General features: G+C 46.3%; 1 protein-coding gene across 3 annotated transcripts in view; it reads right to left on the bottom strand.

Annotated features, from left to right (window-relative positions):
• ATXN10 (ataxin 10) overlaps positions 1-7,407 on the bottom strand; it is a 159,392-nt gene extending 151,985 nt beyond the window's left edge. Inside the window, exon 1 of one of the 3 annotated variants that reach the window (XM_059187268.1) lies at positions 7,073-7,407. In XM_059187268.1, coding sequence (XP_059043251.1) covers positions 7,073-7,188 — 116 coding nt within the window. In that variant the 5' untranslated portion in view covers positions 7,189-7,407. The remainder of the gene's footprint in view (positions 1-7,072) is intronic. The other 2 variants (XM_059187269.1, XM_059187270.1) reach the window with 2 other exon arrangements.
• Between the last annotated feature and the right edge of the window lie 6,084 nt (positions 7,408-13,491).

Below are 13,491 nucleotides of genomic sequence, written 5' to 3'. Positions count from 1 at the left end.
TCACCCAATTTTTAAATTAGTTTCATCTTTTTACTATGGTGTCGTAGGAGCACTTCGTATATTCTAAAACATGTCCTTTGTCAGACATAGGAATTGCAAGTATTTTCTCAGTTTATGGCTTGCCTTTTCATTTTCTTAATTGTGTCTTGGGATGAGTGTATGTTTTTCATTCTGATAAAGTCTAATGGTAAAGTCAATTTTTTCTTGCATGGTTTGTGTTATCTGTGGGCTAAATAAGAAATGTTTATCTACACTCCAGGTCACAAAGATAATCTCCCATGTTTTCTTCCCAACACTTTACAGTTTTGGCTTTTATGCTGAGGTATTTTTTGTGGAATATGTGGGCCAAAGATCATTTTATTCCAATCAGATCTCAAGTTCTTCCACCACCATTATTAAAAGAAATAGTTTTTAGATTGATTTTGATTTTGAGTTTGCAGATATTTGTCAAAGGGAAGGTATCTAGAAAAGGCCTCAATTTTTCATACAAACATTCGGTGTTCAATAAAAGAGACAGGATCAAATTACTGAACACAAGAAAACTAACATTAGAAAGTTATTGGGCACATTTTTTTTTTTTTGGTAGTTTTTAAGTAGGCTCCACACCGAGTGTAGAGCCCAATGCGAGGCTTGAACTAGCAACCCTGAGATCATGATCTGAGCTGACACCAAGAGTCAAATGCTTAACCAACTAAGCCACGCAGACGCCCGTCAGGCACATTATTTCAAATAACTATAATTAATATGTTCAAGAAGTAATGAATCTTTTTTAAAAATCAGAGAGAAATTCTGCAATAAGATAACTCAAAATATGTATCTGAAACTAAAAACACAGTGGATAACAGTAGACTAAACACAGCAAAATAGAGGATCAGAATACTAGAAAGCAGATTAGTAGCAAATTTTCAAACAGAAACTCTGAGAAGGGACAACAGAGAAAGGGGCATGTGATACATACAAAATATAGCAAGGGAGTCCCAAGATGGCCCAGTCAGTTAAGCGTCCAACTCTTGATCTCAGCTCAGGTCATGATCTCAGGGCTGTGAGATCAAGCCCCAAGACTGGCTCTGTGCTCAGGGGGGAGTCTACTTGAAGATTCCCTCCCTCTGTACCTCTCTCTTGCTCTGATGAATAAATCAATCTTTAAAATATGTATTTATAGTGAAAGGTTTAACGTATAACTAGAAGGAAAGGAAAGAATGGGAAAGAAGCAACATCTGTGAAGAAACACCAGCTGATGTACTGATGAAAAAAAATCAAATTCAATGGGGGCGCCTGGGTGGCTCAGTGGGTTAAAGCCTCTGCTTTTGCCTCATGTCATGATCCCAGGGTCCTGGGATCGAGCCCCGCATCGGGCTCTCTGCTCAGCGGGGAGCCTGCTTCCTCCTCTCTCTCTGCCTGCTTCTCTGCCTACTTGTGATCTCTCTGTCAAATAAATAAATAAAATCTTAAAAAAAAAAAAATCAAATTCAAGACGCATTATCCAACAGAATAATTCAAAGAAAAGCCAAACATCTCTATCCTCCTGGGCTTTCTATTCTGGAAGGAGGCAGAGCATCAATAAAAAAATCATTACAAAATAATACAAAGTATGTTAAAAAATAGTAAGTGCTCTCTTAAGAAAAGGAAATAGAGTTTATATGGCAAAAGGGGTTCAGAAGGCTGGAGGGAAACAGTTGCACTATTCGGCGGGATGTACAAAACCTGGAAGAAAGTAAACAGAAAAACAATTTTACTTTTTTTTTTTTTTTTAAGATTTTACTTATTTGAGAGAGAGAGACAGATGAAGACCGTGAGAGAGAGCATAAGCAGGGAAGAGAGGGGGAAGCAGGATCCCCAGCGGGCAGGAGCCTGATGCAGGACTCAATCCCAGGACCCAGGAACCACCACCTGAGCCAAGGCAGACACCCAATCTACAGACACACCCAGGCATTCCCAGAAAAACAAGTTTAACTAAACACAGATTGAAGAGGAAAAATAAGCTATCCTGACAGAAGTTAAAAAAAATATGTATGTATACAAACCTGTATGTTTTACATGAGATTGGAATTAAAGACCAAGCATGTACCATGGGTAATAGGCTACATGTACCAGCAATTCCACAAAAATCTGTCAACGGGGCGCCTGGGTGGCTCAGTGGGTTAAGCCACTGCCTTCGGCTCGGGTCATAATCTCAGGGTCCTGGGATCAAGCCCCCGCATTGGGCTCTCTGCTCAGCGGGGAGCCTGCTTCCTCCTCTCTTTCTCTGCCTGCCTCTCTGCCTGCTTGTGATCTCTGTCAAATAAATAAATAAAATCTTTAAAAAAAATAAAATAATTGTCAAGCACCTCTAATTATCAGACTCCATGCTAGATGCTAGGGATACGGTGAATGTGATACGCTCGCTTCATCCAGAAGCTTAGCAAATGGGGGTACCTGGGTGGCTCAGTGAAACATCTGCCTTTGGCTCAGGTCATGATCTCAGGGTCCTGGCATCGAGTCCTGTGTCAGGCTCCCTGCTCAGTGGGAAGCCTGCTTCTCCCTCCACCTCCCTTCCCTGCTTATGCTCTCTCTCTCTCAAATAAATAAAATCTTTAAAAAAAAAAAAAAAGCTTATCAAATGGAAGAACAATGAGGTATCAGTTTAAGTTTGAGAAAAAATTATAGAAAGGAATATCCAAATGTTACATTACTTCAGGAATGCTCAAGAACCAGAACATAATCTTGCCAAAAAAAAAAAAAAAAAAAAAGAGAGAGAAGAGAGAGACAGCAGCACTATCTGTAACTTTCTACAACGATGGAAACATTCCACATCTGCACTGACCAACACAGCAGCCACTAACCGCATGTGGTTACTGAGTACTTGAAATGTGACTATTGCCAGTAAGGAACACAACCACTCATTTTACTTATTTCTAATTAATTTAAATCGCCACACACAACTAATGACTACTCAATGGCCAGTGGAGGCACAGAGTTCGACAGTAAGCTCCATTAGGCTCCACATGTTAACCTAAGGGTCCAGCTACATCACAGACAGATGATGGAGAGGTACACCATGAAGGTAACTAAAGGGTTGGAAAACCTCCAGCAAAAACCCCAAAACAGAATTTTTAATGTATCTATATCTTATTTTGTTTCAGAAAGAATTTAATGAAGACTGACAGCACAGCAAAAAAAATCACTTGTTAAATAAATGTTAAAAAACGCAGATGTGTACATTAAACAAAAGGTAGAAAACAAATGTAATCGGTAAGAAACAGTATTACATTCCATAGAGAAGAAACAGCTAAATAGTATCTTTTTTTTAAATATTTTATTTATTTATTTGACAGACAAAGATCACAAGTAGACAGAGAGGCAGGCAGAGAGAGAGGAGGAAACAGGCTCCCCGCTGAGCAGAGAGCCCGATATGGGGCTCAATCCCAGGACCCAAGCTGAAGGCAGAGGCTTTAACCCACTGAGCCACCCAGGTGCCCCTCTTTTTTTTTTTTTTTAAGATTTATTTATTTCAAAGAGAGAGAGAGAGAAAGAGTGGACAGGAGCCAGCGGAAGGGGCAGAGGGAGAGGGAAAATCTCAAGCAGACTCCGCACCGCACACGGAGCCCAACACAGGGCTCCACCTCATGCTCAGGAGGACATCTGGACCTGAGCCGAAACCAAGAGTCAGACACTTAACAGACCGCACACCCGGGGGGGCACCCCGCTGAGTACTATCTTAATACTGGTATTTTATGACTCTAAGCAATTTTTTATGGATTTTTGTGATTAAGACACTATTCAAGAAGTAGGCTCTACAATCCAGGGCATGAAGAAGTTAGATTGGTGTATTCATGATCTACTGCTATCTCACAAATGACCCCAAACACAGCAGTTTAAAACGCTACTGCTATGGTCTCATGCAGGTCTGAGGATCAGGAATCTGGGAGTGGCTGAGTGGGGTGGTTCTGGCCTCGGGTCTCATGAGGTTGCACAGATGGCGGAGAAGGTTCCCCTGGATTAAGAACATCACTTCAAAGACAGTTCACCACATTCCTGGCCAGACGGATCTCTCTGCACAGAGGACAGCGTCCTCCTGACTTGGGACATGGCAGCTGACTTAGTGATTTGAGAGAGAGCAGAGAGGGAGCGGCTGCCGTTTCTGACCTAGTCTCAGAAGTCACACACTGTCACTCCCACTGTAATCTATTATATTAAAAGCAAGTGACTAAATTCAGCCCACAAAGGAGAGAGCAATTAACCTCCTCTTGAAGGATAGAGTATCAAAGAATCCGTGGAACATCAAAAACCGTTATAATGGATGGGGCGCCTGAGTGGCTCAGTGGTTAAGGCCTCTGCCTTCGGCTCGGGTCATGATCCCAGGGTCCTGGGATCGAGCCTCACGTCGGGCTCTCTGCTCGGCAGGGAGCCTGCCTCCTCCTCTCTCTCTCTGCCTGCCTCTCTGCCTACTTGTGATCTGTCTGTCAAATAAATAAATAAATAAATACCCATTATAATGGGATAGGAGTTTCCATTCACCCGGGGGTTGTAATGAGATCCTGGGATCCCTTTCCCTGGACATCTAAAAATTAGAATACATTATAACCTTTTCAACTGCTTTCTAAAAGGCAAGAGATTAAACACGACTGGGTTCTCGGTCACTTCCAACCCAACCGTGTTTTCACAGCCAGTACTAAAGAAGTAGCAAGAAACACTGCGCTGTGCGTACAATGTTCCAGCGCCTCAAGTGATTCCACCAAGGGAGCAGTTTCATCCCCACTTTCAGACAAGAGGTCCAGGGAGATAAGCCACAAGTCCTGTCCAGGTCTACCTGGTTCCCAAGGTTTTGTGCTTCTACCTCAGGATGCTTCTCTGACTCCAGCTACCACAGAAGCTGGTGTGTGTAGCGTCACACATATGGAAAGCCCCACAAAACCTATTACTTCAGCCAAGATTGTCATCTATTGTTCCATCAATCACTTTCTTTCCCAGTCTGGTTTGGTGTTTTCTATAGGTTGCTCCCAGGCCTCATTTTGCTTCACTTTGCGTCCCATCCAGCACAGGGTCCGCTGGCCCATCCGCCCTCTGGGTCCCCCTGCACAGGAGGAGCAACGAGTAACTTGCTCAAAGATGGAGGCAGGGACAGAACCAGCACCACAGCCTGTCCGTACAAACCCTCCTGCAGGGCTCTCTGCACCACCAAATCCCACCTCCCCATCCCCAGACCTGCACAGCAGTCCGCCTCCCCCTGGTCTCCAAACTCTGCCTGAAACAAGGACACTGACCCAGAAAAGCTCAAGTCAGATGTGGAAAGCTTCCTTTGCTCACTCTTCCCCAACAATCCAGTTGGACCCTGTCCATTCGACCCTGTAAATATTTTTCAGTACTTACCCTATCCATCCTCATAAACAATGTCCTAGTTCAGGCCATTTTCCCCCCCTTGGGCTTCTGCATCAGCTTCTTAAGTCTCCTGCCTCTAGCTAGCCTCGCCCTCCCTAATTTATCCCCCACATGGCAGTCAGACACTTCTCTGTAATGCCAAGGGCTTATCTTGCCACCCCCCAGAAAGAACGTTCAGGGGCTCCCCATCCACACTCCTCACGACCATCAGGAAGGGCCTTGTAAACTGGCTCAGGGTCTGGGATTGTATCCCAAAGATTACAAAAAGGGATCTGATGTGTGAACGTCTCCTCTGTAGCAGACCTCTTACCCATGTGATTTCATTTAATCCACTCAGGAGCCCTGCAAAATCTGCACAGGATTCCTTTGCATATACTGTCTTAGTTAGCCCTCTCATCTGTCCGCCAGGCAGCCAAAATAATCTAAAGCCTTTCCTTCCCCACCATCTATCCAACGGGTCCCCAAGTTCCCTCTGGGGAACCTTCTTATCCAGACCATTACAATTTGCTCACATGGCGTCGTGCAGATGCTCACTCGGTGCACGGCTGACAGCTGAGAATCAACTGCGAGGGGCGTCCACCAGAATGCAGAGGTGCTGAAGCATTAACTCCATCGCTGCATCTCCTTGGAGTATCTTATCAATTACCTACCTCCCCCAGACCCCACAGAGAGCCCAGGGCTTTCACCAGGCCTTCAACAGCTCGCTGCTTCTACTGTGATCTAAGGGAGCCCCAGGGCTCAGACCAAGCTGTCCCACTTCAAGATTAGAGGGCCTCTGGGGCCTGATCATCTGGCCCCGCCGGCATGCGGCGGTCCCCTTCTGTGCTCTCTGTGTGCCCACCCCCCAACGATAAAATTATCTGCCGGCTCCCCCACAGCAGAACCTCCCGGGAAAGGACTTCATTGTCCAACTTCACCTCGTAGCACAAAGCCTGGAGCACGGGGGCCGTCGATAAACGTCTTAAAGGAAAGGCACACGAGCTGGCGTTGATTTGGTCCTCTGTACCAGCGACCTGGTGGGCATGATCTCCTCTAATCCCACAGCCACCCTCCCAGGGAAATGCTGCCGACCCGGTTCCCCCCGCAAACCGAGGAGGACGCCGAGGCCCGGGGAAGACTCAAACACAGTAAAACAAGCGCCGACGGACAGTGTCACATACTTTGCATTTTCACACGCTTTATTTATTTCATTCACCCCACTGTACAGTCCCGCGATGGAGTTATAGGTGATAGTCCCATTTTAGACATAAAAAAATCAATAAATGAAAAATAAACACCCACGAAGGCGTGGAGAAGTCGCCAGTACCGCGCGGGCTGGAAGGCCAGGGCCCGGGCAGGTCCGCCGAGTCGCCCTGCGACGGCTGCCAGGGCCCGCCCGGCCGAGCAGGGCGCTCCCGCTCCCCACCCCGCGCGGCCCGAGCCCCGGGGGCGGCCCCACCGCGCCGCGAGGCGGTCCCCGCGGCCGCCCCGGCGTCTCCGCCACGCGCCCCCGCCCGCCAGGACGCCGCTCCCGGCCGGGGCCCCCCGCGCGCGCTCGGCCAGCGAGACGGGCGGCCGGTGGCGCCGGGCTGGCCTGGGACGGGCCCTTCCCGCGCCCGGCTCCGCACCCGGGCCGGCGGGCGGGCGGAGGGCCCAGCCCCCCGGAGCCCCTCGGGCCCGCCGCCCGGGAGGAGGGGCGCCCGCTCCCCGCGCGCCCGCGCCGCCCGGCCGTTACCGGTTCCGCTGCTCTTTGAAGAGCGCCGTCAGCGCGCGGAGGGCCTCCAGGTCCTGGATGGGCGCGGGCACCATGACGCCCGACAGCCGGGCGGGCGGCGGCCTGGGCGCCGCCATCTTGCCGCGGGCCGCGGGCCGAGCCGGGCGACGACGACGAGCCGGAGCCGGAGCCGGAGCCGGAGGCGCGCGGGCCGCGCAGGCGAGGGGGGAGCACGGACGCCGCCGCCGGACGCCGCCGCCGCACCCCGCACCCGGCGCGAGAGCGAGGACACGCCTCCAGCCTCCCCTCGGGCTGCGACCCGGACGACGCGGCGCGGGGAGGGGGCGCGAGCGGAAGTCCCGCCCGAGGGGAGGGGGCGCGGGCGGAAGTCCGGGGGGAGGGGCACCGAGAGGGCGCTGGGTCTGAGAGGCGGAGCGCGGGACCCAGGCTCCTCGGGAGGGGGAGAGTCGGCCGGGCCCTAGGCCGGAGACGGGGCAGGACAGATGCACCCCGAGGAGGAGATGCGGGCGTGGAGGGCGCTGGCAGAACGGGGTGCAGGGCAGGGGCATCCTGAGGAGAAGCGGGCGTGGGGGAGGGGCGGCGGGTGGGGGCAGGGACAGATGCACCCTGGGGGAGGAGGGGTGTGGGCACAGGGACAGATGCACCCCGAAGGGGAGATGCGGGCATGGAAGGCAGTGCAAAAGGGGGTGCAGGGACAGGTGCATCCTGAGGAGAAGCGGGCGTGGGGGAGGGGGCAGCGGGTGGGGACAGGGACAGATGCATCCTGAGGAGGGGGAAGGGTCTGGGCACAGAAACGGCTGCAACCTGAAGAGGAGATGCGGGCGTCGGGGCGCTGCAAAAGGGGGTGCAAGGACAGGTGCACCTTGAGATGGGGGCGTGGGGAGCTTGGCAGGGAAGGGCGTGCAGAGATAGGTGCATCCTGAGGAGAAGCGGGTGGGGACAGGGACCGATGCACCCTGGCGGGGGGGAGGGGTCTGGACACAGATGCACCCTGAAGGGGAGATGCGGGCGTGGAACGCAATGCAAAAGGGGGTGCAGGGACAGGTGCACACTGAGGAGGAGACGTGGGGGTGGAGGGTTCTGTGGGAGGGGGTGGGGGTGTCAGAGAGTCATCGGAGGCTCCTTTTAAGAAGGTTAAAGACCTCATTCTGCTGTTGAAATGGGTTGATTGGTGCCCCCATGGACCCACTGGGAAGTGGAGTAGTCTGTCCACAGAGTGCAAGTCCCAGACCCTGAGAGCTCAGTTCCCAGGATGTCACTGGTGATTCCAGATGGTTTACCGGGTACCCGTAAGGTGCTCCCGCTCATCCAGGGCTTAAAATAGAATTAGAAGTTAAGTAGCTGCATTCTCCATCAGTAGGTTAAGAATTGTTTTTTTTTCTAAGGGAAATGAAAATATTTTTTTCAAGAAACAAAATTCTGTAAGTGGTTGTAGGTAATTCATGTATTTTCTTTCCACTACCCTTTATCATATCATGTACTTTCAGTATTGTCAGCAAGCCCTGTGCTGGGCGAGGGGATTCCAGCCCTGAAGGAACTCAAGGCAAATGATAACTGCTGTGGCAGAGAACCGCCCAAATTGCTTTGGGGCATTTCGATTTCAGGAGTCGGAGTGTGTTTATAACGTGGCACTTTTGATATTCTTTGCTAAGGAAAATTTAAAGACACAATAAGCACCACCAGAGTATGCAGGAGAAATGAATCATGCATGTGCAAGTTAGGGGATCACGTAATTCAACCTTACCCGTTCAGTGGGTTACATACTCATTTCAGAAACATCTCTGTGTGTCATTTATGTGCCAGGCGTTCGATCACCTAGCAGTCCAAAAGACAATTCAAAATCTTTAACAATCCTGAGACTAGCAGGGCGAAATCACCCAATATTGCCTTGAGGAGCTGGGGCTGGTAAAATGCATTGTCATGCCTCAAGTTCTTCCCGCTGAGTCCTCCATCGTCAGGTGTAAAACAAAAGTAACTACTCTGATTCTTCCAGAAAACATTCACCATAATATTCCCATTTATTGCCTGGAATCTTGCAATCTCTTCATGGGTTTCTCGGCTTCTTCTCTCACCTCCCTATATTCTTGATTTTTTAAAAGTGTAAGTCAACATTTCACTTTTGTGCAAAAACCTGTAAAAGGATTTCCATTTCACTCAAAGTAAAAGCCAAAATGCTTCCGGTGAAGAAGTCCCTGAGTAGTCTGTGTCCCTCCTCCTGCCCACCCCCATCACGCTGTCTTCCTCCCACACTGGCCTCCTTGTGGTCCTCCACTAGGGCAAACGCACTCCTGCCTCAGGACTTTGCACGTGCCGTTCCTTTAGTGTGGAACTTTCCACACTCTCCCAGCAGACACCGGCATGGTTTGCTTCCTTCAACTATATGCTGAACGGATTTCTTAATGAGCTTCCCTGGTTGATTTTTAAAATTGTAAACATTCCACTCGAATCCCTGATTCTGAGAAATTGTTCTCCATAGCATTTAACACTTTCTATACCACAGTTTACTTACCAATTTTGTTTCTTGCCGTAATGTCTTGCAGCACTGAGGAAAGGACCGACCACATGGTAATTTCTCAATAAATATTAGTTGAATTCATGAACAAAGAATTTTTTTAGAGAATTTTCAGAAAGGAGAAAGAAAATAACATGCCTCTAGAAGAGAAAAAAAAAAAGACACCAATCCAAAACATACAGGAGAGAGGGAGGATGGATGAGAGGAAGAAAAAAATTATAAGAAGATTAGAAGAGGTGCGTTAACAGCACAGACGAGTAGTATGGGCAAGCATGAGAAACAAAAGGAGATTAAGTTGGTCAAACGGTAGATGTTATTGATTGCCCAGAATCGACTAGGGGATATCAATGTTGACTGAATTGACAGAAGTAAGTTAATATTTCACTTGTGTGAAATGGCATTTTTTCCTTTCCCTTTTTTTTTTTTTAGCTTCAAGTATACTTTTTTCCCTTTCTCTCTTTTTTTTCTCTTTGACTAAGTGTTTTTATTTTAACTCCAGTATAGTTAACATACAGTGCAATATTGTTTCAGGGGTACAATGTAGTAATTCAACAGTTCTGTACACTACTCCGTGCTCCTTATGATAAATGTACTCTTTAGTCCCCATCACCTACTCCTCTAGCTCCATCCATGTTGTTGCAAATGGCAAGATTTCATTCTTTTTATGGATAAACAATATTCCATTCTATATGTATACCACATCTTCTTTATCTGTTCATCTACCAGTGGCCACTTGGGATGTTTGCATAATTTGGCTATTGTAGATAATGCTGCAGTAAACATTGGGGTACATGTGTCCCTTTGAATTAGTGTTTTTGTATTTTGGGGGGTAAATATCCAGTAATGCAATTGCTGGGTCATAGGGTAGCTTTATCTTTAATTTTGTGAGGACCCTTCATACCCTTTTCCGCAGTGGCTGCACCAGTTTGCATTCCCACCAACAGGGCATGGGCGTTCCTTTTTCTCTACATCCTCACCAACGCCTCTTGCTTCCTGTGTTTTTTATTTTAGCCATGGTGACAAGTGAGAGGTGATTATCTCACTGTGGTTTTGATTTGCATGTCCCTGATGATGGGTGATGTGGAGCATCTTTTCCTATGTCTCTTGGCCATCTGTATGTTTTCTTTGGAGAATGTTCGTTCATATCTTCTGCCCATTTTAAAACTGGATTATTTGTTTTGGGGGTGTTGAGTTGTATAAGTTCTTTATATATTTTGGATACTAGCCCTTTATGGGATATGTCATCCTCAAGCATTCTCTTTCATTCAGCAGATTTTCCTTTAGTTTTGTTGGTTGTTTCATTTGCTGTGCAGAAGGTTTTTATTTTGGAGCAGTCCCAATAGTTTGTTTTTGCTTTTATTTCCCATGCCTCAGGAGACACATCTAGAAAAATGTTGCAATGGCCGATGTCAGAGACATTACTGCTTATGCTCTCTTCTGGGACTTTTTTTTTTTTTAATGGTTTCAGGTCTCATATTTAGGTCTTTAATCCATTTTGAGTTTATTTTTGTGTGTGGTGGGAGAAAGTGGTAGTTCCATTCTTTGGCATGTAGCTACCCACTTGCACGTGTTAAAGAGAATCTTTTTCCCATCACGTGTTCTTGACTCCTTTGTCAAAGATTAATTGACGTAGAATTACGGGTTTGTCTCTGAGTTTTCTATCCTGTTCCATTGATCTATGTGCTTATTTTTGTGCTAGTACTATACTGTTTTGATTACTACAGGTTTGTAATATAACTTGTAATACAGAATTGTGATACCTCCAGGTTTGTTTTGCTTTTTCAAGGTGACTGTGGCTATGTGGGGTCTTTTGTGGTTCCATACAAATTTTAGGACTATTTGTTATAGTTTCATGTTGGTATTTTGATAGGGATTGCATTAAATCTAAATGGCATTTTTAATGTTACATCAGTGTGGTTTGCCTTAGATAATGTGTCAACTGTGTTGATGTACATGAATTAAACTTTAAATGAAGTTTGTGATATAAACATGTGCCTTGAATCCAGTGTAGAACAGGGTTAATAATCAAGAAGTAAAATAAGGGGTGCCTGGGTGGCTCAGTGGGTTAAGCCTCTGCCTTCAGCTCAGGTCATGATCTCAGGGTCGTGGGATCGAGCCCCACATTGGACTCTCTGCTCAGTGGGGAGTCTGCTTCCCTCTCTCTCTCTGCCTACTTGTGATATATCTCTCTCTGTCAAATAAATAAATAAAATCTTTTTTTAAAAAAAGAAGTAAAATAAATAATTTTTAAAAAGAAGGAGGTGGGGGGAGGAAAGCAAAGGAGAAAGTAGGTGAGGTTGAAGACAAAAAGATTTGGACTCAAGTGCATACATATGTTTATTGCAAGGGAAAGAGAGAGGATGTAAGTGAATAGTGGCAAACGGTAGAAAAGATGAGTGACAAATGGATAGAAAAACTCTTGCCTGTGCTGGCTCCTCTGTCTGCAATCTTCTCCTTGCCATCACTGCCTATAATTTTCACTAGAAGGCTATGCCATTATCCACTACCTACTGCACCAAAATACCATGTGTCCATCAGGAAAATCTTTAGTCAGTCTATACCCCTCTTTTGGCACTGAGTAGTCAGCTTGGTACCATGGATGTGTTCGTGTACCATCTTTGGCACCTGAGGTCCCTCAAGGCAGGGCTTTGTCTTCCTCTTCCCCTCCAGGATGAAGCTCAGTGCCTTGTGCTTAGAAACAATGTTATAAATACTTGTTGAACTGAAAACTTTGGAGATGAAAGGGAAAAAAATAACAGAATAGTGTAATTGTTGAGAGCAGGGATCAGCAAACTAGTCTGAGAGCCAAATCTTTCCCACCATTTTTGTAAATGTTATCAGAAACTGTCACATTCATTTACATATTGTCTATGGCTTCTCTGAGGGTACAGTGACAGAGTTGAGTAGCTGTGACAGAGACTGTATGTCCTGCAAAGCCTAAAATGGTAGCCATTTTGTACTTTATGAAAAAGGTTTGCCAATCTCTGAGAAAGACCATGAACTCTAGAATCAGACAAACCAGCCTGGTATCAATCCTGCTTTCATCAATTAACATCTGACCTTGGACAAGTAACCAACCTTTAAGCCTATTTTTTTCATCTGTAAAAATGGAATAGTAACAATACCTAGATAATTGGGCAGTTGGGAGGATTCAATGAGATATTCTAGGTCAATCCTGTGTTATTATTTATTTAGGTTAGCTCAATACATGTTGACATTGAACTATGTACAAGATAAGATTGAGTAAACGGAAGTGATAAAGTAAGCAAGGAGGCAGAAAGCTGCTTGGCAGTTTGGCTAGTTAGGAACACAGGAGTAGGCAGGAAATTGTAGGTAAGCTCAAGGTATAATTGAGTGATTGGCAATAGGCTACTGGTGTTTCAGGCAATAATTCTGATGTGATTAGCAATAGTTGTGTTGCCCAGAGGAATGATTTTTATACAGTTTGAAAAGTTAGTACCTAACTTTAGAAACAAGAAAATGGAACACATTCTCAAGAGGAAAGAAAATTAAGTAAATCCATCCATGTGATGAACTAGATGTTGGAATGGACAAAAAGATAAAGGCAAATATTCTAACTAAACTTGGTGAATTAAAACAAAACATGACTTTAATGAATAAAAACCTCAAGAGAGAAATAATCCCAGCAGAAAAAAAATAGTAAAAAAGGACCAAGTGGAAATCATAGACCTGAAAAAGAATGAGAGAAGAAAGAAACAATAAAATTGAATCAAGAGACAAAGAGATGAGAGAGAGAAAGTGAGAGAGAACATGTCCAAGAACAGGAAGAGAAAGAGAAAACATTGGGAAACAAAAACAAAAACAATGAACAGAATCTCAGGAACCTGTTAGAGATGTCAGATGTTCAAATACTAGTCTAATTGTAATACCAGAAGGATAAAAGAGA

Source organism: Mustela lutreola, chromosome 8, assembly GCF_030435805.1.
Source record: "Mustela lutreola isolate mMusLut2 chromosome 8, mMusLut2.pri, whole genome shotgun sequence".
NCBI lineage: Eukaryota > Metazoa > Chordata > Mammalia > Carnivora > Mustelidae > Mustela > Mustela lutreola.
The sequence above is the reverse complement of the archived record's forward strand: the minus strand, read 5'-3'. Positions and strand labels throughout refer to the sequence as shown.